The 23,178-nt window shown below is 35.9% G+C and overlaps 1 protein-coding gene across 13 annotated transcripts in view; it reads right to left on the bottom strand.

The window, feature by feature from the left end:
• LpR1 (Lipophorin receptor 1) overlaps nt 1-23,178 on the bottom strand; it is a 1,438,611-nt gene that overhangs the window by 353,703 nt on the left and 1,061,730 nt on the right. For 11 of the 13 annotated variants that reach the window (XM_067758124.1, XM_067758130.1, XM_067758126.1 and 8 more), the window contains 2 exons: nt 3,761-3,880; nt 145-261 (listed from right to left, as the gene is read on the bottom strand). In XM_067758124.1, the coding sequence (XP_067614225.1) occupies nt 145-261; nt 3,761-3,880 (237 nt within the window). The remainder of the gene's footprint in view (nt 1-144; nt 262-3,760; nt 3,881-23,178) is intronic. The other 2 variants (XM_067758132.1, XM_067758169.1) reach the window with 1 other exon arrangement.

The raw sequence follows: 23,178 nt of genomic DNA, 5'->3' as shown, positions 1-23,178 counted from the left end.
GTATTCTTTTATAAATTAGTAATTTTTCATGCTCATCACTACAATTTCTCAATTTAACTTTTGTTAGTTTTCTTTTAGTAAATTTTGAAATTCTCCCTTTTTTTATATAAAATGGAATATGAAAAATTTTAAAGCATTGCTTACTGCAATCAGCTTCATCAGATTTATCATCACAATCGGGATAGCCATCGCATACCCAAGAGCGGGGTATACATTGTGAGCCAGTTTTACATTTCACCTGATATGGCGTGCAGAATTGATCTGTGAATAAGTAATTGTTGTAAACAAAACGATAAATTATAGACCCTTTTTATTCATAACTTCGATACTTCGATACTAAGTGCAAATTTTTCTGCCAGTAAAATGAACAACATCGGGTTTTTTGTTCGTGAATTTAACAGACATTGGACTATATTGAAAGCATTGTGGTTAATTTAACCGAGTTTTTTGTTAAAAGAAAAACACCGTTTTTTAGTAATTTCAACAGGAGGTAAGCCGCTGTCCTCAAACTAACAATTTTCTGTAAAAATTACAGATTCCAAACCAATTTAACTAGTTTTTCTGTAAAAAGAACTGACTTTTTGGTCATTTAAACAGCGAAAAACTGTCGGTATTATACAAATGCATGAAGCTAATTTTAGAGACCATTGTGACAAAGATCTCTGTCATATCGACAATCTTCACTGTTATTTTGGTAAGTTCGTTGCAGTGCTATACGGCCGACAAGACAGGGCCCAATTAGCACTCTAGGCATCATTTTGATGCATTTTCTCTTGTGACCAATTATTTACAACATTTTTACTCGAATAATTTGGATGGTTCAATAAAATTGTTGATGTTCTTTATGGAGAATTTTGATACATCTGTTACATCGAACAACACGAAATCGGCTAGAGTTCATTAGGCCATTGGACAATCGCAGATGAAATAGGTGATCGTTTATTTTAAATTTCTTGCTGACAACTCCTGCACATGTCCTGTAATTGTGGCTGTCATCTTAAGTATTTCTTTCTTATACAGTTTTGGTAACTCCTTTTTTGTTTTTATTTTTAGTCTGACCAAATTTTCTTTGGTGACCCTAAATGAGTAAAGTCGACGTAGAGTATCAACTTGGAATATCAGTTTTATTAAGATAGATAAGAATGTCACTTTTTATTGATTTGAACGGTCCATGTTATATACTTCGACTGCCTCAGGAAGGTCTAAAGATGCACCAGCCTTTGTCAGTTCATCTGCCGTTTATATTCCTGTAACCTAGAACTCATGTGAGAGTAACGGTCCCTGAGTTTGTTGCATAGCGCAACAATTTCTTACAGTTATCAACGGCTTTGGTGCTTGTCTGTCTGGGAATATACAAACTTATAGATCTACGGCCTTGTTAGACATGAGTGGTGTTTTCTCATTCGAGGCCTTCTCTATTTCTTATAGCTTTGCTTCAAAAATACAAGCTCAGTTTGGAAAGCGGATTGAGAATGCTACTTGTAGTTGTTTGAACAAGACCTCTGCATCTACACCGCAGTCCATTTTGTGCCTCTCAGTGAATAGTGGGTTAACAACATCCTCAATCATCATGTCGACTGACCAATACGTTCTCGAGGGTATCCTCACCTTAAAATTCTTGTTAAAGTTCAATGCAGGGGAAAGATATTATGTTGTCGTATCTACATCGGGTATCTATCTTAAGATATCGCTGTGGTCATACTTCTTCTCGTTCCAGTATCTAGACTGCCAGAGTATAATGCCAGAGGTAGTAGTTGTAAGACGTATGTGGACCACAGCGGCAGCGGGTTAAGGATACAATTAACGCATCTGTTGAAAACAACCGAAGTTTTCCCGCAACTACAGCACAAGCTGTTCCTTGCACTTTGTTAAGTTATTTAATGTTGTATTACCTGTTAAGAGCTATGCACCACGCCATCGCTCATTACGATACACTGGGCCTTATAACTATTGTATAAAACCACATCGTGAGTTTTGAACTCAGGCCCCAGTTTCTACTAACTTTTCTCCCACAAGAGCAGTAGGCGATGTGCGCCTTCTCTACACTTATTTCAATATCGAATTTTCAATTTAAATTGTTGGCTCTGTTCTATTTAGTGAATGAAGGCTTTGAGGTTTTTTGATTCTGTTGCTGAAGAGTATTACTTCGAACTTGCTTGGGTTAACGCTAAGGCCGCTCATTGTCGCCCAGGCATGTAATCTACCCAACGCACCCTGTAGAATTTCGATTAATGCTGTAGAAAAAGCTCCTGAGACTGCGATTATAACGTCGTCCGCATGTGCTACTTTCCTTGTGCCATTCTTATCAAGCTCAAGTAGTATTTGGTTCAGTTTTTCAACCCACACCACCTTGGGGTAGTACTCTTCCTACGTTTCGGGTCGTTTGCCACTATATAGTTCTTTTCTTCAGCATTGATTGTATTCAACCGCATAGTAGTTGTCTACTCCGGATATTTGCAGGATTTTAAATACAGCGCTATATTATTGAATGCTTCCTATATCTCTGAGAAAGCAGCTAGGGTGAAATATTTGTCGTATAGTGGTTTTTCTACAGTAGTAATAAGTTGATTGAAGGCGGTTTCTGTTGACCTTCCCCCACCTATAGGGAGATTTCTTCTCTGGTAAATGGTTGCATCCAGGAAAGTGAGTATTTATGAGGGTGTTCATGGAGTACTCTGTCGAGTCCGTCCATACCACGCCCTCTTTTCAACAATGTGGTCGGTGAAGTGTTCTTTAGACAAAGTTTTACTCCGTATCGAGGAGTTCCAAGTGTTCACCGCTGTTTAAAATTTCCTAAATTTCTCGTTTCACCAAGGTGGAGACTATTTTTCACGATTATTAAGTGTTGTATAAAGTTGTAAACGTAAGTTCTCTTTTCTGTTTTTATTATTTCGTACCCGCTTTTTCATTCCCTAACAACATTGATCTGTTACTTTTCTTTACTCATTCTACACCGAAAGAAATGAAGCCAGTTAAATCAACAAATTAGGTTTGTAGTTCTTCAATAGACAGCTATTCAGTAAACTTGACCGCATTATTTTAATTTAAAAAAGCTTTTTTTCACGAGCACAAATTGTATAGTCTTTAAAATAGAAGAAATAATGTTGGTCTCAACTTAACAATATTCTGTAAAAATTACAGATTCTAAGTCAATTAAATTAATTTTTTTTAATTAAAAGAAATGATTTCATTGGTCATATTAACAGCTAAGAGCTGACAATGGTATGTCAATTCATCAACTAACTTCAAGTTACAATGATGACACAGAAATCTCTGTCATATCGACAATATTCACTTATATTTTAACGTTGGCGGAAATGTGTTAACTTAACAGTTTTCATTGGTATTTTTGGTGTGACTTATGCACGATGCAATTTTATTTGTTGATATGACTGTTGAGAGAATTCAGAATAGACCGTTTTTTGGTTTAGATAAACATTAACAGATATCTTTGTAGATTCGACCCGTAAATCCGTTGATTTTACCAGTTTTTTTTTTCAGAATTTTTAAAGCTTGCTTTTTTTATATACATAGCTAGGCGCTTTATGAATAAAAAGGAACTAATAACGAATAATTGCGTTTATTGGAATCATAATTATTTGTTTATAATCTGCTTAGATTTTGGTTTTTTTAGAATATTTGATTCTCATTAACCTACAACTTTTTTTTATATTTTGAATTGTTTCTAAGGAGCCTCCTCTTATGTAATTAGTGTTAAAGTGTAATTATGTATGTTTCTTCTTTAGATTTTTTAACTTACTGCACAGCGTTGGTGCTTCATCAGAACCATCGGCACAATCTTTTTCCTGATCGCAGCGCCATCTGTTAGATATGCAAAATCCATTGTTGCATCTGAATTGTTCAACGCCGCAGGTAGATCCTGGAAAAAAGGTATAGAAGTAAAAAATTAGTATACATTTTTTGATAACTTGTTGGTAAATAAGTTTTGGAGTTCGCTGCATCCCACCTTTTTTTTTTGTTAAACAACTGTGATATTTTTCAAACTGTGACTAAATCTTCTCAATCACAATGATTTTTATACGCGAGTATGATTTAACAGTGGCAAGAGAGCACTATGAACTAAGTCGCAAATCGAAATCACGGTTACAACAATCACAATCACACAATCGCAGCTCTTCTCATAAAATAACAAATAATTTTTACTCGTATGCCGTAGATGAAATATTCAATGCTTCGTACAGTCGCAGAAAAATTTCGAGCGAGGATGACTTCATATGCACATCTGAAAACAGCTTACTGCGACACCTAGTGATCTTGTCGTACCAAAAATCAGGTGGGTTTATATACTAGCAGTTAATTACCACTCATAACATGAGCTATGACTTAGTCTAGGATTGCCATTATGCGAAGCAGTTGCTGCAATTTATTGCGATCCGAAAGTCGGTGTGACAAAAATACGGGTGAATAAAAATTTTAAAACTCTTATCTCAACTCATTTGAACAACATTGGCACCACTGTTGTAAGAATTTGACAATGAATGAGAACCATTTCGAAAAAGTTTATGGGGTAATTTCAATTTATATTTTGGGTTATTTATTATTTAAGGAATAGTTTAATTTTGGGTTTATTCCAGGGATCAGTTAAAGGATATCTTCGAACTGTCTTATTCATATTCATATTCATATACAAATCCATATAAATAAATGTAAGGCGCGATAACCTCCGAAGAGATCTAAGGCCGAGCTTCTCTTCCAATTTGCGTCGTGCTCTTGATTTTTCCCTACAAATTGGCCGGAGGGGACCTACATGTTTTATGCCGACTCCGAACGGCATCTGCAAGGCAGATGAGTTTTCACTGAGAGCTTTTCATGGCAGAAATACACCCGGAGCGCTTGCCAAACACTGCCGAGGGGCGACCCCGCTTAGAAAAATTTTCTTCTAATTGAAAAACCTTATTTCTAAAATTTTGATGTTGCTTTGCCCGGGAGTTGAACCCAGGGCATACGGTGTGATAGGCGGAGCACGCTACCATCACACCACGGTGGCCATATTGATCTGTAATATAAAAAATAAAACAATTTTCTTTTTTTGGATTTGAAAGCTTAGCTTGATGAGATTGACGTTTTCAGCATAATTAGGAGGTATATATTAAAGGGGAATATTTCTTTTTTGCAGTAAAATTGGAGTATTTCTTTTTGCAGTAAAACCTTAAAATATTTACCTTCGTTCTGCATAAAAAAGTCTTGGTTCTTTTCTAATATGGGCAAAATTGTTTAAACAAAAGTAGCATTTAACGTAAATGCGAAGCGTGTGTTTGTTCGTTGTGAACTCTGCGAACAAACTTGCGTTGAGTGGGACATAATGCATCAAATACGTACATGCATACATAGCATTCGCTAGCATTATTTAACTTCGGAAGTATATTTATTGGTATGTATGGATGTATTTTCATTTCATATTAACTTGACATATGTATGTACATATTTATTCATGTTGCCAAGTTAATGCAACATAAATGGTTAAGAACTTCTACATATCTTGAAAAATATTCTTTCGTTGCGAGACTTTTTCCGGGAAGTGAAGCCTTGATTAGTATTTACGACACTCTTTTCGGGAAATGAAGCTGTGACCCGGACTGGGAGAGGGGCTGGGACTGTAACTACACCTGGAGCTGGGACTAGGAATAAAGGATGGAGATGAATAAGAACTAGAGAGAATAGAAAAGAGGGACGGATAAAGAGACCGAGAAATAGATATAGTTAGACGAAGATAGAGCAAAGAAGAAGTAACGTAAAAGACGCAGAGGGAGGGGAGGGAGAAAGAGACACATTGAAAGAGAAAGGCAGAGGAAGTAGTGAATAAAACAACAAGGAAAAGGGGGAGAGAGAGAATAGGGTAAAATCTTCTTAAACTTTTGCAGATAGACCAAAATTAAGGCAGAACAACGTCTGCCGGGTCTGCTAGTAATATATATAATATAAAAAAGCAAAAAAGAATAAGAAATAGGACAAGGACAAAGAACATCAGATTGCTTAGTAGTAAGATAAAAAAACTCATAAATATGTACATAAACTATTTAATATTTTGGGAAAAATTTAAACAACGTGAAATCATGACGGACAAGGCAACAGCTGTTTCGACTATACCTTGTAAATCTCTTCAAAGCCTTTTCTCCCGGGAGTGGGATTCGGGATTGGGAAAAAACTTGCATCAACTAAGGCATGACGTAGCTCAATGCGTTTGTAACCATTTCAACTATCGTAGGAGTGCGGGTTCGAATCCCACTCGCGGGAGAAAAGGCTTTGAAGCGATTTACAAAGTATAACCGAAACAGCTGTCGCCTTGTCCGTCCTGATGTCACGTTGTTTAAATTTTTCCCAAAATATTAAATAAATTATAAAATTAAAAATTGCTTGAAATAAATCTTTTCATACATTTAAAGCAATACGGGCAATCCCCGATTAACTCATACAAATATGTACATAAAATTGTAAATTTTATCGTAAATCCCGGTTAACAAAGTCATCAAAAGCTTAAAAAGGCAAAAAGTGTTTAAAGAAATTTACTCAATTTCGCTGAGAGCAACAATGTGAGAAGCTCTTACCCGCAAACCACTATTTTGTTTAGAAAATTTAACACAGCAACATAAGAAATGGAATGAGGCAAAGCCTTATAAAAACAATATACATAAAATTATGAGATATAACAAACATAAGTTATATAAAAGATTTTAGCGTTATGGTTGAAAATTCCGGAAAATTATGCAAAAAAAACACGTTGTTAATGTACTGTTAAATTTGGTATACTAATTTATCGTCATGGCATACGAAATTCGGTGTTTAAATATTCGTTAGAAATCAAAAATTATATGTGTATTTCAGGGCATTTTTTAAGTAATACGAACGTGGCCAAATGGCCACGTAGTAGTCCGCCGTGGCCACGTAGTAATCATAATCTGGCCACAACTAAATTTCGAAAATGCGTGAACAACACCTAACTGAAATAATGTCAGAAATTTTCTGAACATACATGATTTCCCCAAAATGTCAAAAAATATATAACTTGCTAATTCTAATGAAGTTTTTGGTACTAATTGAAGAAATTTATGAACGAATGAATGATAGTTAGAGATGGGAAAGGGGTAAATACCCAAATGGTAAATACACGGTAAATTGGTTATACATGGTAAAAATGGGTAAAGTCCCAAATATTTACCCAAAATAAATACCCACGACGGCCACCGTGGTGTGATGGTAGTGTGCTCCGCCTACCACACCGGATGCCCTGGGTTCACACCCCGGGCAAAGCAACATCAAACATTTTAGAAATAAGGTTTTTCAATTAGAAGAAAATTTCTCTAAGCGGGGTCGCCCCTCGGCAGTGTTTGGCAAGCGCTCCGGGTGTATTTCTGCCATGAAAAGCTCTCAGTGAAAACTCATCTGCCTTGCAGATGCCGTTCGGAGTCGGCATAAAATCATGTAGGTCCCGTCCGGCCAATTTGTAGGGAAAATCAAGAGGAGCACGACGCAAATTGGAAGAGAAGCTCGGCCTTAGATCTCTTCGGAGGTTATCGCGCCTTACATTTATTTATTTATTTTTAGGGTAAAAATAATCTTTTGGAAAATATGGGAAACCAACACACAAAATCATTCCAAAATGTATCCAATTTGTCCTATATTGGTGGGTAGTTATCCATTATGCTATCGGTTGAATTAGTTTTAATCTGTAATCCAGCGGTTTTCAAAAATATTTAGCCAATAATGCATGCCTTGGCAAATATTTAAGTTTACCCAGTAAACATTTTAAGTCGAAAAAGAGTCGGAAAAATATCTAAATTGGAGCCTTTACAGCCGGTATGTGCTCATTTGGGAGGCCGAAACCAATGTATTTCCTTCTTGCTATGGTCGTCCTATATGAGCCTATTAACGTAAATCATTTGAGCCTAAAAAAGATGCTTATACAATAGGGCGGGGCGATTTAAAAATCGCTCATTGCTCTGTGAAAATCGTATTCTAGGGATCAAAATAAGGAACTTTGACGAAGGAACCATACCTCTAAAACGAATTCTGATGTCCCCCCCTTTGGGTCGAACTTTTGGGTAGGGGCAATTTTAATTCTACCTGCTGTGTCTTGTGGTGGCTTAAAAACAACAACACAAGTAATTTTACGATCTGCAATTGTGTCACAGTGATACCTTCATTTCTAAAACGGTTGAATAAAAAACCCACACAACTATGTTTACGACATGCAAATGCATCACAGTGATGCCTTGCTTTTAAAAGGGGGTTGTAAAAACGCTAATTTCTAATAATTTTTTTAATTTCTTTTCTATTACTAAGTTAAATTCATTTTTTATTTACATATGTTCTGACTAAATAAATTTCTAAAGAGAAAAATAAACTCCAAAAAGAAAAAAAAACATAGGCATTTCAAAGTGGGATTTTTCAAAATTTGCAAGTTCGACCCAAAGGGGGGGACATCAGAATTCGTTTTAGAGGTATGGTTCCTTCGGCAAAGTTTCTTATTTTGATCCCTAGAATATGATTTTCACAGATAAATGGGCGATTTTTTTGCCTCCCCATAAATCGACCCGGCCTATTATACAATAAAAGAATAGGAAGGGTAAAAATAATGTACAAATGTAATTCATTTTGTATTAAAATGAACAGTGATCGTAACAAAGTTTCAAAATTTGTTCCAAACTCGCTGTGACGAACATAAATAGTTGATAAATCATAATTTTTGCATGCAAGATTTGGAGCTTTTAGGCCGTTAAATAAAAGGCAAAAATTAAATTTTCGTTTACCCTCCTACGCGTTTCGATGCTTTTCTGATTCCTATATTGCCCACTTATTTTGGATTCGTTTCGGATTCTTAAATTATGAGCGCCGTGAGCCTGTTTGTTTGGGTAAATATGTATCCCTTATAAATATTCTCTTACAGTTCTGGAGTTTAATATGGTTCAAAAGCTTCAAAAATGCTATCACCTTAGAGTCTTTTATGACTCCGATTTGATGAAATTATAAACAAACGAAAAATATTAGAAAACTAGGCAGCTACGGAAAAAACCTCTGAAATTTTTCTGCGACAATTTATTCTAAATAAATAATTAACTCAACTAATACTTATTTCATTTCTATCTTATCCTCATGTGAGTTTTATCACATTCTCCCCTATGTTTTCCGCTTCGGATATATGTCAAAAATTCTTCCTAAAAGCCCTGAAGTAGTGTCATTAAAAGGCTCAAAATTAGCAGTATATGACGCCAATAAGGCTCATATATGATATCGGAAGAAGGTCTGTATAAGACTTATGTTAGAGGCAAAATATAAGCATATATCATTCGCTTCAGGTTCCTAAATGAAATGATAACGAGTGCAAACGATCCAAAGTTTGGACTCCTTTCAGACTAATTGTTGACTCCGAGTGTTTGCTGGGTTGTTTGTTTAAAATAAAAACGAAATTTTTTTAATTTCAAATGGCGTATAAATTTAATTGCTGAATTGTAATTCTAAGCAGCCTCGATTCAAACGATTTTTAAATACGCAAAAAAAGATACAAAAAAGGAATATTCCTGGTATTTTCCCGGTATTTACCCATAAAAATGGTAAATACCCGGTAGAATCCCAACTCTTATGATAGTTCATCAAATATACTATCAATGAGGATTTATATGGAAAAGAACATAGGTACTCACGACTTCCGTGACATATATAAATTCTACAAATTCTGCACGTGCTCGAGGATTTTTGTCAGCATATAATAAAAAATTTTTGGCCAAGTATGTAATAAGTTGGATATGAAAAATAACTATTCCTGGGATTACTTGTTTTATTGCAAATGTTTTGGTATGAGTGAGTCACAACCACGGTTGCCACAGCATGTTTTTTTTTTTTGACCAAAAATGGCAATATTCAAAAGCTGAACGGTATGGTCAGTCATGTCGAGGAGATATTTCATTGTACAGGTCTACAAGTAGGATATGTAGCAGCACGCACATACACAGCCACGCTCACCTGATAAAATGCTTGTTCTTGTTCGTTTTTTTTGTGGATGCTATTTGGCACTGTTGTACTTCTTAGGACAAAAAAAAAGTTTAGTAGCTGCTATCGAAAACTGCTTAAAATTTTTTTTTCTTATATTACAAAGAAATATTCTTATTTACTTTCAAACGAACACTTAATTACATCTCTCTTTAATAACCATATATTTTGGACAATTTTAATTAACAAATTGTGATACTTTATTACCGGGGACGATTGCTAAAACACGACCAAAAGCGTCGGGGGAGGTATTAATAGACGCTTTTTGGCCTCGCTTCCAATAATTCGAATACCTTTTCTCTTCGGACTATTGACAACAGGCAGACAATTCTATTCATTTTTCTTTCCGCTTTTTTGGACGGGTTATTGCAGTCGACCTCGGTTTCAAACTGTTTTTCGCGGAGAACTTTTGAACGGGTAGAAAAACTTAACTCACGTGTTTGTATTCTTAATTCTGAAATAACTACGCGTCCTCAGATATCCCAATTGAAGACTTTTTTATAATTTTCTGAAGGACCCATATGGGTGCACTTAAAATTTCCTACTAAATTCGTTCAAAAAAATTTACCATCACAGCAACCCATATCTGATATTCCGATCCCTTTTTTGCTTCCCTGTGTCGCTTTCGACGAAGCAACCCCGGTAATTTTGACACTTCGTTCAGTGTCAAAACTCATGTTCCACGCAGGTTCCACTGGGTTCCACGCTAGTTTGACACTGACCGAAGTGTCAAACTGCCGTGTGTTAGAAAGGGAAAGAAATTGTTTCCCTCTCATACATATCATACTTGTAAACCTGTACAATAGGGGGACTCATGTAACCGTATAACGGCCTTATAAAGTGTGTAAACGTATAAATTTATCTAGTGCGTAAACGAGCTGTCAAATTTTGTATGAAAAATCATTTACACAATTTGTATAAATTTACGCGCACATTTCATTGTGTAAACGCGGTAAACTCAAAGGAATGCAACCTTGCAGACATTACAGCAGGCATTTTCATCAGAAATTTCCAATATCAGCAAGTAAAGGCGTTTTAGTTTTGATTTTTCACTTAATCTTGGCATTTTTTAATTTGTATAACAATCAAAAAAATTTTGTTTGGCAATAGGGGGACTCATGTAACCGTATAAATGCCTTATAAAGTGTGTAAACGTATAAATTTGTCTAGTGCGTAAACGAGCTGTCAAATTTTGTATGAAAAATCATTTACACAATTTGTATAAATTTACGCGCACATTTGTATTTGTATTTGTATTTGTATTTATTAGGCAATTCAACCCAGCACAACAATTTGACAAAAATTATTTTACAGTGCTAGTCGGTAAAAGGCATAAAATAGGAACAATCTAATCTTGAAACTTAAAGCTAATGACTATGGCTAAGAAAAGGTTACAACAAATAATATATTTAATAAATAGTAAATAGATAAATAAAGGAATGATAGAGTACATTTGCTTAGAAGGAATCAGTATTTTAATTGTCTAGGTTATTATAGAAACTTATTAATTCTTTATTGAAGAGCAAAGCATTGCTTATAAGCCTAAGTCTAGAAGGGAGCGAGTTCCAAAGACGTATGGAATTAATGAAGAACTGGCGATCAGATATTAGCATACGATGCCTGAAGTGGGTAAGGAGAACAAATCTACCTTCATATATATTAATTTATGTAGCGTAGTGAGCGTTTTAAGTTTAATAAGGTTATAGAAAGAAATGTTTAGCAACCTGTAAGCATGTTGAGAGACGTGGTCAAGTCTTTTCAACCCATAGACGTATCTAGCAATGTTGTTATACACAACATTAAGTTTCCTATTACATACATAGTCACAATTGGAGTAAACCTCACAACCATAAAGGAGCGTAGGTATTAAGTACGCTTTTGCTATTAGTAGACGAATATGTAACGGAGTAAAATATTGTGTAAGCCAGAGTGTACGAAGCATCCCATACACTTTTCCCACTGTGCGGAAGATGTGATCTTTCCATGTCAGGGTTTTGTTAAAGACTATACCTAGATTTTTTGCCGTGTCAACGTATTCTATAATAGTGTTGTCTAAAATTAAATTTTCCATTCCACTTTTATCTAGTGACCTTCTATGAATGACTATACATTTCGACTTCTTAGGGTTAAGACATAAGCCGTTCATAGAAGCCCACGTACCAATTTGACACAAATCGTAATTTAAGTTATTAATACATGAACTGGTACGATCACTAGGACAGCACATATACAATTGTACGTCGTCAGCATAAATGTGAATATTACAATACTTGAGAACACCAGGCAAATCGTTTATATACAAAACAAATAACAGGGGACCAAGGATTGAGCCTTGTGGGACTCCTCTTAAAACACTGACGAAGTCAGACTTTCTGCTACCAACACTTACTGCCTGAGTTCGGTCGGCCAAATACGATCTGATTAGGGCTGTTGCACAGTTGGAGAAATTAAATAGGTTGTCCAACTTCTTGCAGAGAACGGTGTGGTCGCCCGAGTCAAACGCTTTTGAATGGTCGAGAAGAGTCAGGAAAGCAGTAAAATTTTTGTCAACTTGTTCTCGAATATCCTCTATCACCGATAGGAGCGCCGTTTTACAGCTACGATTTGACCTGAATCCAGACTGGGAATCTGTGAGAAGGTTATTATTCTGCACATAAGTATTTATCTGGCAGTGCAAAATTCGTTCGACGACCTTGGAAAGGAAAGGCAGAATAGCTATAGGCCTATACTCCTTGTTTTGCTTGGGGATTGGGATTACCTTAGCAACTTTCCAACATTTGGGAAATACACAGGACGTCAGCACAGAGTTAACCAAGTAGGTTAAGTGAGGAAGGATTTTAGGAAGAATTATTTTTAAAAATTTCGGACATATGCCATCGAACCCCATAGCATTAGACTTTACTGAAAGAATGGCTTGAACGACATCACAATCATCGACACTAGCAAACTCAAGAGGACCAAAATCAACATTAGCGCGAATACAATAATTATCAGCACATATATTGTCAGTTGAGATTGGCAGATTTACAAAATTTATATTTATCTCATTAATGTCTACATCAGGGAGGACAGAAATATCACATTTGGATTTTCCGATACCAATATGTTTAATCGACTTCCAGGTTTCCTTCGAATTCAAAGCAGCACTAAACTTGTTATTATAAAATTTCTGCTTAGCTGACCTAATGGCTTTGTTTGCAGCGATCCTAGCTGTTTTGAAGCAGTTGTGAGCCTCCAGGGTTTTGTATCTTTTCCATCGTGAGTAAGCAAGGTTACGCTGGTGAATTAAATGTTTTAGATTGGCACTAAACCAAGGGGTATTATTGTGTGTAGCAGCTTTGAGTTTCACTGGCACATAGTTGTCGAAAAGCCTAATAATATGGTTCTGTAGGAATGATGCCTGATCATCGACCGATGTCAGTGTACGAATCAAGCTCCACTCAACCGACTCCACCGCTGCATTAAGGGAACTGTAATCTATGCTTCTAAAATCACGATATGTAAAGGAACATTGTATGTGTGACGTTTGAAAGTTGTAACTAAGAAATATCAGACCGTGTTTTGAAAAGCAAGATGCCGACAATTGATCGTAGTGGAGCAATTTCAGGGGATCATTCACAAAAAATAAATCCAACAAAGAAGAATTTGAGTCAGTAAAGTGTGTAGGTGAAGTTAAATTGGTGGGAAAAAGTCCAAGAGACTCCATACTTAGCTTTAGAGTTGAGTCGAAGAGAAGGTTGGACTTGAAATCCCCAGCGATGATTATATTATCATAGCTTATAAGTAGAGGCTCGAGAAATTCAATAAAGCCAGAGAAGTCAACTCCACGATTAGGTCTGTATGCACAGCCGATAAGAAGCCTTTCATTATTTACAGAGAACACGTCTATGAACACATATTCGACAAAATCACTTGGACTAGCACTGCAGCAAAGTTTACAGGATAAACTACTTTTAACATATATAGCAACACCACCACCATGACCACGTCTATCATCCCTGAAAAGTTGATATCCATTTAGTTGCACCAAATCATTTTTGTGACATGAAGAAAACCAGGTTTCGGAAATACATATAACATCTATATCAGAACCCTCAGATATGAATCTCAATTCATCCAGCTTTTTATATAGGCTTTGCGCATTAAGATGGATGACTTTGAGCCCTTTAGTACGTTTGTTGAATACGCGCAACAGTGTATGTAAGCAGTCTTTGGAACTAGACAACCTATAATCTAGGACCATCACTATATATGGGATATAAAGAATGCTCTGCGATGCGTAACAATAAAGACAACATAAGTGATTGTTTACAAGTATGATAGGGAGAGATAAAGACACAAACGAAGAGACTCAAGAACTTAAGTAATATACCATACATAGAAATTAATTTATTGATCATTATTCGTTGGCGCATCATCAATTCGAAAGGAACTCGCGCTTTCTTCGCCGGTATTCTCAAGACGCTCTAGAAAATCCAAGCTATGTATTGCTTCAGGGCTGGCGTTGGCTGTTCGTCTGATATGTACCAGACCCTTCTTAGAAAAAACCGCCACTACCTTCCTTTTCTTCTTTAGACGGATCGCTGCCTTGAAGATCGCATAGTTTTGCCTAGACAGCGAAGCATTTACATAAATCGGAGCATTTGAATTTATGCCCACATGAACTAATTGCAGACCCTTGATGTTTGGATTGTTTTGGCGCCTAAAGGTGCCTATACTTTTTAGCAATTTGTTTCTGTCTGTCGGCGACTGAAATTTGATTATTACGGCCGGATCTGTCACGCTGTTGTCTATTTTCCGTAGCCGAAAAATGCTCATTATAGGTATTGGTTGCAATCTAAGAGTGGAACAGAGGTGATGAAAGACACTTGCTAAGTTTTCTCCTTCCTTAAAGGGAATTCCGTGTACACGGACTTCACTTGCGGCAATATGGCTCTCTTGCTTTGACGCATTGTTTTTGAGTTTTTTTACTTCCTCTTCGAAATAACCTACGCGCTCGAACACACTCTCCAGCTGAGTAACTCTTGCATTAAGCTCACTGACCTCTTTCTTCAGCACCACAAATTTGTCTTCTAGTTTTTTGCATACGAATTCGATGAGCTTTTTTCCCAGTCCAAAATTTGCTTAGCAATCAGATCGTTGAACTTAGCAAATCGCTGATCCATGCTTTGCATTAAAATAGGAGAGAAGCCGCTGATCCGTTGCACCTTTTTGGCGCTATCAACCTCGTTATTAAGGTCGTCACCACGACGTTTACCATTGACTTGATCCATGGTGTTCGAAAAAAACGGGCCAAAAAATATTGCTCCAAGAAACTGGGTGGCAGCTCTAACGCAGCATAGATTATTATGACGCAGGCTTCAAGTTTAGCATAGACGCAAACCACAAAATAAAGCTTGAAGCACAAACAAACTTCAGTGACTACAAAACTTTTGGCGGGAAGATACACAGTTGATGAAGGTGTCAAAGAAAAAAAAGTTGACTGACAACAACAAAGCAGGAGCACCAATCGCAATATACTGCCAAGTTAGTAAAGTTGAATTGGAGATCACCTGGACAGAGGATCTTACTTTCCACAGACAAATGTCACGTTTATTAATGTTTAAGACACAGGTTGTAAGAATTAAGACTCACAATAAACAATGAATTTGAAAATTTAAAGAGGAGCACAAATTACTTTAGCTTTCACACACCAGGGTTGCCAACAATTTTTTTAACGCGGTAAACTCAAAGGAATGCAACCTTGCAGACATTACAGACGGCATTTTCATCAAAAATATCCAACATCAGCAAGTAAAGGCGTTTTAGTTTTGATTTTTCACTTAATCTTGGTATTTTTTAATTTGTATAACAATCAAAACAATTTTTTTGGAAATAATACAGCTGAAAAACAATCAAGTTTATCAAGAGTATTACTAGGTGCGTTCATATAACCGCGTGTGTAAATGGATATAATTTTACACCTTATAAGTTTATATGCTATCATGAGTCCCCCCAATAATACAGCTGATAAACAATCAAGTTTATCAAGAGTATTACTAGGTGCGTTCATATAACCGCGTGTGTAAATTGATATAATTTTACACCTTATAAGTTTATATGCTTTCATGAATCCCCCTATTTTTCTTTTGGCCACCTAGTGAAAAGTCCTTAAAAAATGCCCTGGTGTATTTTAGAGCGGGCCAATTTTTTCTTCCACCAGAAGTATAGCAAAAACGTAATCTACAGATGATTCTAAGAAAAATTGTTAAAGACACAATAGCTGTAAGTACGATTTCGAGTCCCCTACTTCTGCAAAATATATATTGTGACGAATACTAGCAACACTAAGGGATACTATCATCTATAAGCCGATACTAAGCAGTGACTCGTATGCACATCAACAAATCAATCATTATGTCTACCCATATGTCCATACAAGCAGCGGAGAGGAGACGCACGAACACATGCATATATCTTATCTGAGATGCTCACAAAAGAAGGCAATAATTTGTGCAAGTATCACTCACATATACACGCGCATATGAGAAGCTATAAACGTAGTTATAGCTGGTAATTTTATAGCTGATAACTAACTAGTAAATTCTAGAATAGAAAAGCCTAGACATATGCAACGAGGAAACCAGACAGTCATAGTAATAACAAATGGCGCACATCAATATTTACGATGACTATAGCATAAAAATTTATGACACTAAAGAACAGAATTCTTGTAGCATTTTATTAATATTGATCATTGTAAAGTTACTGCGTTTTATAGATTATGGTGATAAAGCGATGAAAATTGAGTTTCTGATACACGATTTCTATTTTTTGAAAATATGCAAAAAATTGAATGTTGCTAACGAATATGCAACGCTGATCAGATAGTGCAAATTGAGTCATAAAAGTGCCAAATTTTAATGACATATACATATGTATATATAATTTTTTATTGGATATTGTTAGTCTTTGAAATTTATGTTGATTGATGATGTTATACGTATATAAATATCGTGAGAAAAAATATGTAAGGCATTCTTAGTTTGGAAGAAATCAAACAATATATACCCGCTCACACACATATATATTAGGTATACAGTTAAGGAGAAACGTCACGAACATTAAATGAAATGAAAGATGGAATAATTATACATATTATGGCGAATATTAGCAATTTCGATACATCACTACACCGGCAGTGGATAAATGCTACACAATCACAAAAAAATGTAAGCAGACGAGATAACAAATAGCTACGCACACATTTACACAGCAGCTAAGAGCGTAGATGACACTGCACGTTTATGTACATAGAGACAAAGAGCGCAGAAGACATCACTCACACATATGCATAAAAGACAACAGCGAATATGAGATGCAACAGATGTGGGAAGTAAATAAGTAACTAGTCAAGAAGGCTGTTAGTGAAAAGTCCAGACCCTGGGAAAAACAGGCGAACGAAGCAATTGAGAGTATAAAAGCGGCGAAGTCCAAATGATGGTCAACCAGTGTAGTTAGAAACGTTTTAAGTGAAATACGCAAATAATTTTAATTGTTAAGTTCTACTAATATAATAGTGCTGTAATTATGGAAAATTTTGATTTGGGTTTATTTGTTCGAAAGTTCAATGATTCGGACGATAACAGAAGGTGCCAAATTATCGATAATTTCTCAACATTCGTTTAAATGTACAAATATCGTTTTCCGTAAGAAGCTTCAAAACAATAACTGTCCCAAAACCAATGTTGTTATCGAGCTTTGTTAGCATTTTTTGATTTTTGTTCGACTTAAGGCATTGAAACAAAGCAGGAGACGCGCTAGGCAAATTAAATAGTTTTTTCGCCCAATCAACCGATTGCAACCAATTCGGCGGTAGTCATTAAACCTTCGATGTTCGTAAATATGTGGCAACAAGGTATAACAGCTTATGTCTAGCTCAAATAAAATTTTGTTATTATCAGAAATGTATTCTACGTACTTAAGTCCATGTTCAGAAAAAATGTCGTTGAAAAATTTCAAAACCCCAAAGGGAGAAGACTTGAATCAGTTATACATTTTAGATAACAAAATTCGTGAAAATCGAGCAAATATCAATATCTTCACACAAAAGGAGCAAGTAGAAGGAATTGGCAGAACAAGGACAAAGTCGAAGAGCTCGTAAAGTAGAACCAAAAGATCATAATGACTAATTCGAAAAGGATTAGAAAACACTTCTGAATCGATGAGAAATAGTACCGAAATAATCTCGAGCACAGTATTTTTTGTATACGGACATAGTCCTGTAATGGTGACGAAATATCTTCGGCATTATTATTACGAAAACAATCAAGAAACTAGTCAGAAACAGTCCTGAAGAGGTCATATTCACTATCTCTCTATTCTCGAGAATAGTATTAACCAAATTATAAATAGCTTCGCGAGGCTTCCTAAAAAATCCCAAAGCAATGCGTAAATAGTCGCGAAGTAACGTTGAAACTACTGCGAAATAGTTCGGAAACGTTCACAAATAGTCCGAATTATCTCGAATACTATTCAAAAATAGGTCTGCCTCAAACTATTCTGAAATTATACCAAAACGGTCCTAGCGATCCCGACTTAGCCACAGAACGACCCCGAAATGCGGAGAAATTGGTGAAATGGTCTGTAGATCATTATGATGATCTGTAGCCTAATCTTAAAAATTAGTTGCTGAATGCGTTACTAAGCGCAAAACTCGAGGACGGTGAGAAAAATTCTTTCCGGGAAGTGGATCACGGACCGATCTATTCGAACAAATTCTATTCATCGAAAAAAAACTAAGGCCCTTCCAGATAATTTACTACGTAGTTGTAAAGTATTATTTTAATCCGTTTAGCCGCTCTAACGTTCACACTTTTAATAAGCTTCATAAATACTTAGCTTAATTTAGCATTCATAGCGAACATTTATTTAAATTCTATTTAACAGATATTTAGCAGTCATAATTTATTTTTTTCATTTTGTTTAACATTGCGACTAAACAAATATTTAACAAAAGCAAATTCCCATAATTTGAAGAACGAAAAAAGTCATAAAATACAATTTCCTAAGAGAGTAGAAAAATAGCAAAAGTAAAATATATTCAAAAAAAAATTATGCAAAAATCTCGGCGAAAATTCAAAATTTCACTCAAATAATCTAAGTAGGCTACATAGAGCTTAAGGCTGTGTGCTCAAAAGCTTGCGTGGCCAACATTTTCTTCATACTCTATATACAGTTTTACAGAATTTCGTTACATTTTGCATGCCTTTCACTGAAACAATGATACTTAAAGCAAACACTTTTTATTTTATTTCCTTTTTATACTCAGCTCAGAGCTTACAGAGTATATTAACATTGTTCGCATAACGGTAATCCGTAACGGCATAAATTAATCGAGATAGATATAGACTTCTATATATCAAGATGATCTGGGCGAAAAAAGAAATTTATTTAGCCATGTCCGTCCGTCCGTCCGTCCGTCCTTAAACACGACAACTTGAGTAAATTTTGAAGTATCTTGATGAAATTTGGTACGTAGGTTCCCGAGCACTCATCTCAGATAGCTTTTTAAAATGAACGAAATCGAACTATAACCACGCCCACTTTTTCGATATCGAAAATTTCGAAAAACCCAAAGAGTGCGATAATTCATTTCCAAATACGGATAAAGCGATGAAACTTGGTAGGTGGTTTGATCTTATGACGTAGAATATAAATTAGTAAAAGTTTGGACAATGGGCGTGACACCGCCCACTTTTTAAAGAAGGTAATTTGAAAGTTTTTCAAGCCGTAATTTGGTAGTCGTTGAAGATATCATCATGAAATTTGGCAGGAGCTTTGCTCCTATTCCTATATGTGTGCTACATAAAAATTAGCAAAATCGGATGACGAACACGCCCACTTAAAAAAAAAAAAATTTTAGGTCAAATTATAATAAAAAATTGAATATTTTTACAGTATATAAGTAAATTAAGTCAACATTCAACTCCAGTAATGATATGGTGCAACGAAATACAAAAATAACAGAAAATTTCAAAATGGGCGTGGCTCCGCTCTTTTTAATTTAATTTGTCTAGAACACGTTTAGTGCCATAAGTCGAACAAAAATTAACCAATCTTTTTGAAATTTGGTAGGGGCATAGATTTTATGACGTTAATTATTCTCTATGAAAATGGGCGAAATCGGTTGATACCACGCCCAGTTTTTATACACAGTCGTCCGTCTGTCCTTGCGCATGGCCGCTAACACGATAACTTGAGCAAAAATCGACATATCTTTAATGAACTTAGTCCACGTGCTGACCTAAACTCACTTTATCTTGGTATGAAAAATGAACGAAATCCGACTATGGCCACGCGCAATTTTTCGATATCGAAAATTACGAAAAATGAAAAAATGCCATAATTCTATACCAAATATGAAAAAAGGGATGAAACATTGTAATTGGATTGGTTTGTTGACGCAAAATATAACTTTGGAAAAAACTTTGCAAAATGGGTGTGACACCTTCCATATTAAGTAGAATAAAATGAAAAGGTTCTGCAGGGCGAAATCAAAAGCCCTTGGAATCTTGGCAGGAATACTCTTCGTGGTATTACATATACTATAAATAAATTAGCGGTACCCGGCAGATGATGTTCTGGGCCACCCTGGTCCACATTTTGGTCGATATCTCGAAAAGGCCTTCACATATACAACTATGGGTCACTCCCTTTTAAAAACCGCATTAATACCTTTAAATTGATACCCATATCGTACAAACACATTCTAGAGTCACCCCTGGTCCACCTTTGTGGAGATATCTCGAAAAGGCGTCGACATATAGAACTAAGGCCCACTACCTTTTAAAATACTCATTAGCACCTTTCATTTGATTCCTATATAGTAAAAACACATTCTAGAGTCTCCCTTGGTCCACCTTTACGGCGATATCTCGAAAAGGCGTCCACCTATAGAACTAACGCCCGCTTCCTTTTAAAATACTCATTAATACCTTTCATTTGATACCCATGTCATAAAAACACATTCCAGGGTTACCCTAGGTTCATTTTCCTACATGGTGATTTTCCCTTATTTTGTCTCCAAAGCTCTCAGCTGAGTATGTAATGTTCGGCTAGACCCGAACTTAGCCTTCCTTACTTGTTCTATTTCTGTTTAATTTTTTGTTTATTCTACTTTTAAGATTCTTTACCAGTAGTTTCCTGGTAGGCTTCAGGTTTTGATCGCTTTCCCGCCAATCTTCCTTTATGGTTTTTCTTTACATAATAAAAGAAATTTTGTGTAAATTTACTTTTCGCTTTTCTCCTGGGCTATGTTACGCTTGCACGTGTCCCACATCTGTGCGTGTGTTTGTTTCGTGTTTGCGCATTTCTTAGCCACATGAAGTTTTCAACGCCGATAGCCAATTTTGTATTGCCAGTGTTGTCGTTCAACATTTTCGTTGATATTTTATTTAAAAGTATAAAAATCTTTTTAGTACAGTTGCTGTTCCATATTTTGTATCATTCGCTTAACCCTTGAAATATTTCGATTTAATACGTTTACAAATTTGTTAGTGTCACTGCAATGCAAATATTGTATAAGTACAGTCACGAACATAAAACAGAAGCATGTTAATTGCTTTGAATTCGAAAGAGACTTATTGCATTTCGTCAACTACTTTTTAGTAACGTTCCAATGACGCGTGAACCAGATACGGATGGAAATGTAACATGCAAATGCAACAGCAACGTTGTGATCCTGATATTTATCTGGTTCAATTTCTAATCCGTATAGCAGTTCTGTTCGTTTTGTTTTCTGTAGTAGATTTTTTGATTTTTTGAGTTGGTAGCACTGAAATAAATATGTGTACATATGTGTATAAATAAAGGTTTCGCCATATTTAAAAGCAAAAGCACAGAAAGAGTAAACAACTTGAAGAAAATGTAAGGAAAAAAATTGTTTGTTTACGTGCGAAACTATTTAAGTGTTAATAATTCTACCATTATCTTCAATTTTTGTGTACGTTTCTTCTTCTTATTTTCACCAAAACAGATATTTTATATTAGTGCTGCCAGCTCTCGTAAATATGATCCAGATCGTTCCAATGAGATTTGATCGTGAGCCAGAGCTCGATAACCCAATGGAACGCTCCTTATGTGTAAGTTAAAGAAAAACAAGTAAGGAAGGTTAAGTACGGGTGTAACTGAATATTACATACTCAATTGAGAGCTATGGTGACAACATAAGGGAAAATAACCATGTAGGAAAGTGAAACGAGGGAAACCCTGGAATGTGTATCAAATGAAAGGCATTAAAGAGGGTTTTAAAAAGGAATGGTGGTTGTTGTATAGGTGGTCGCCTTTTCGAGATATCGCCATAAAGGTGGACCAGGGGTGACACTAGAATGCGTTTGTACAATATGGGCATCAAACGAAAGGTGTTAATGAGGATTTTAAAAGGGAGTGGGCCTTAGTTCTATAGGTGGACGCCGTTTCGAAATAATGCCATAAAGGTGGACCAGGGGTGACTCTAGAATGTTTTTGTAAGATATGGGTATCAAATTAAAGGTATTAATGAGGGTTTTAAAAGGGAGTGGTGGTTGTTGTATAGGTGGTCGCATTTTCTAGAAATCGCCATAAAGGTGGACCAGGGGTGACCCTGGAATTTGTTTGTACAATATGGGTATCAAAAGAAAGGTGTTAATGAGTATTTTAAAAGGGAGTAATCCTTAGTTCCATAGGTGGACGCCGTTTCGAGATATCGCCATAAAGGTGGAGCAGGGGTGACCCTAGAATTTGTTTGTACAATATGGGTATCAAAAGAAAGGCGTTAATGAGTATTTTAAAAGGGAGTAATCCTTAGTCCCATAGGTGGACGCCGTTTCGAGATATCGCCATAAAGGTGGACCAGGGGTGGCTCTAGAATGAGTTTGTACGATATGGGTATCAAATTAAAGGTATTAATGAGAGTTTTAAAAGGGAGTGGTGTGAAGGCGTTTTCCAGATATCGACCAAAATGTGGACCAGGGTGACCCAGAACATTATCTGTTGGATACCGCTAATTTATTTATATATGTAATACCTGCCAAGATTTTAAGGGTTTTTTATTTCGCCCTGCAGAACTTTTTCATTTTCTTCTTTATTAATATGGTAGGTGTCACAACCATTTTATAAAGTTTTGTCTAAAGTTATATTTCGCGTCAATAAAAC

Source organism: Eurosta solidaginis, chromosome 1, assembly GCF_040869045.1.
Source record: "Eurosta solidaginis isolate ZX-2024a chromosome 1, ASM4086904v1, whole genome shotgun sequence".
In the NCBI taxonomy this organism is placed as follows: domain Eukaryota; kingdom Metazoa; phylum Arthropoda; class Insecta; order Diptera; family Tephritidae; genus Eurosta; species Eurosta solidaginis.
Note: the sequence above shows the minus strand (reverse complement) of the source record. Positions and strands in the feature narration are given on the sequence as shown.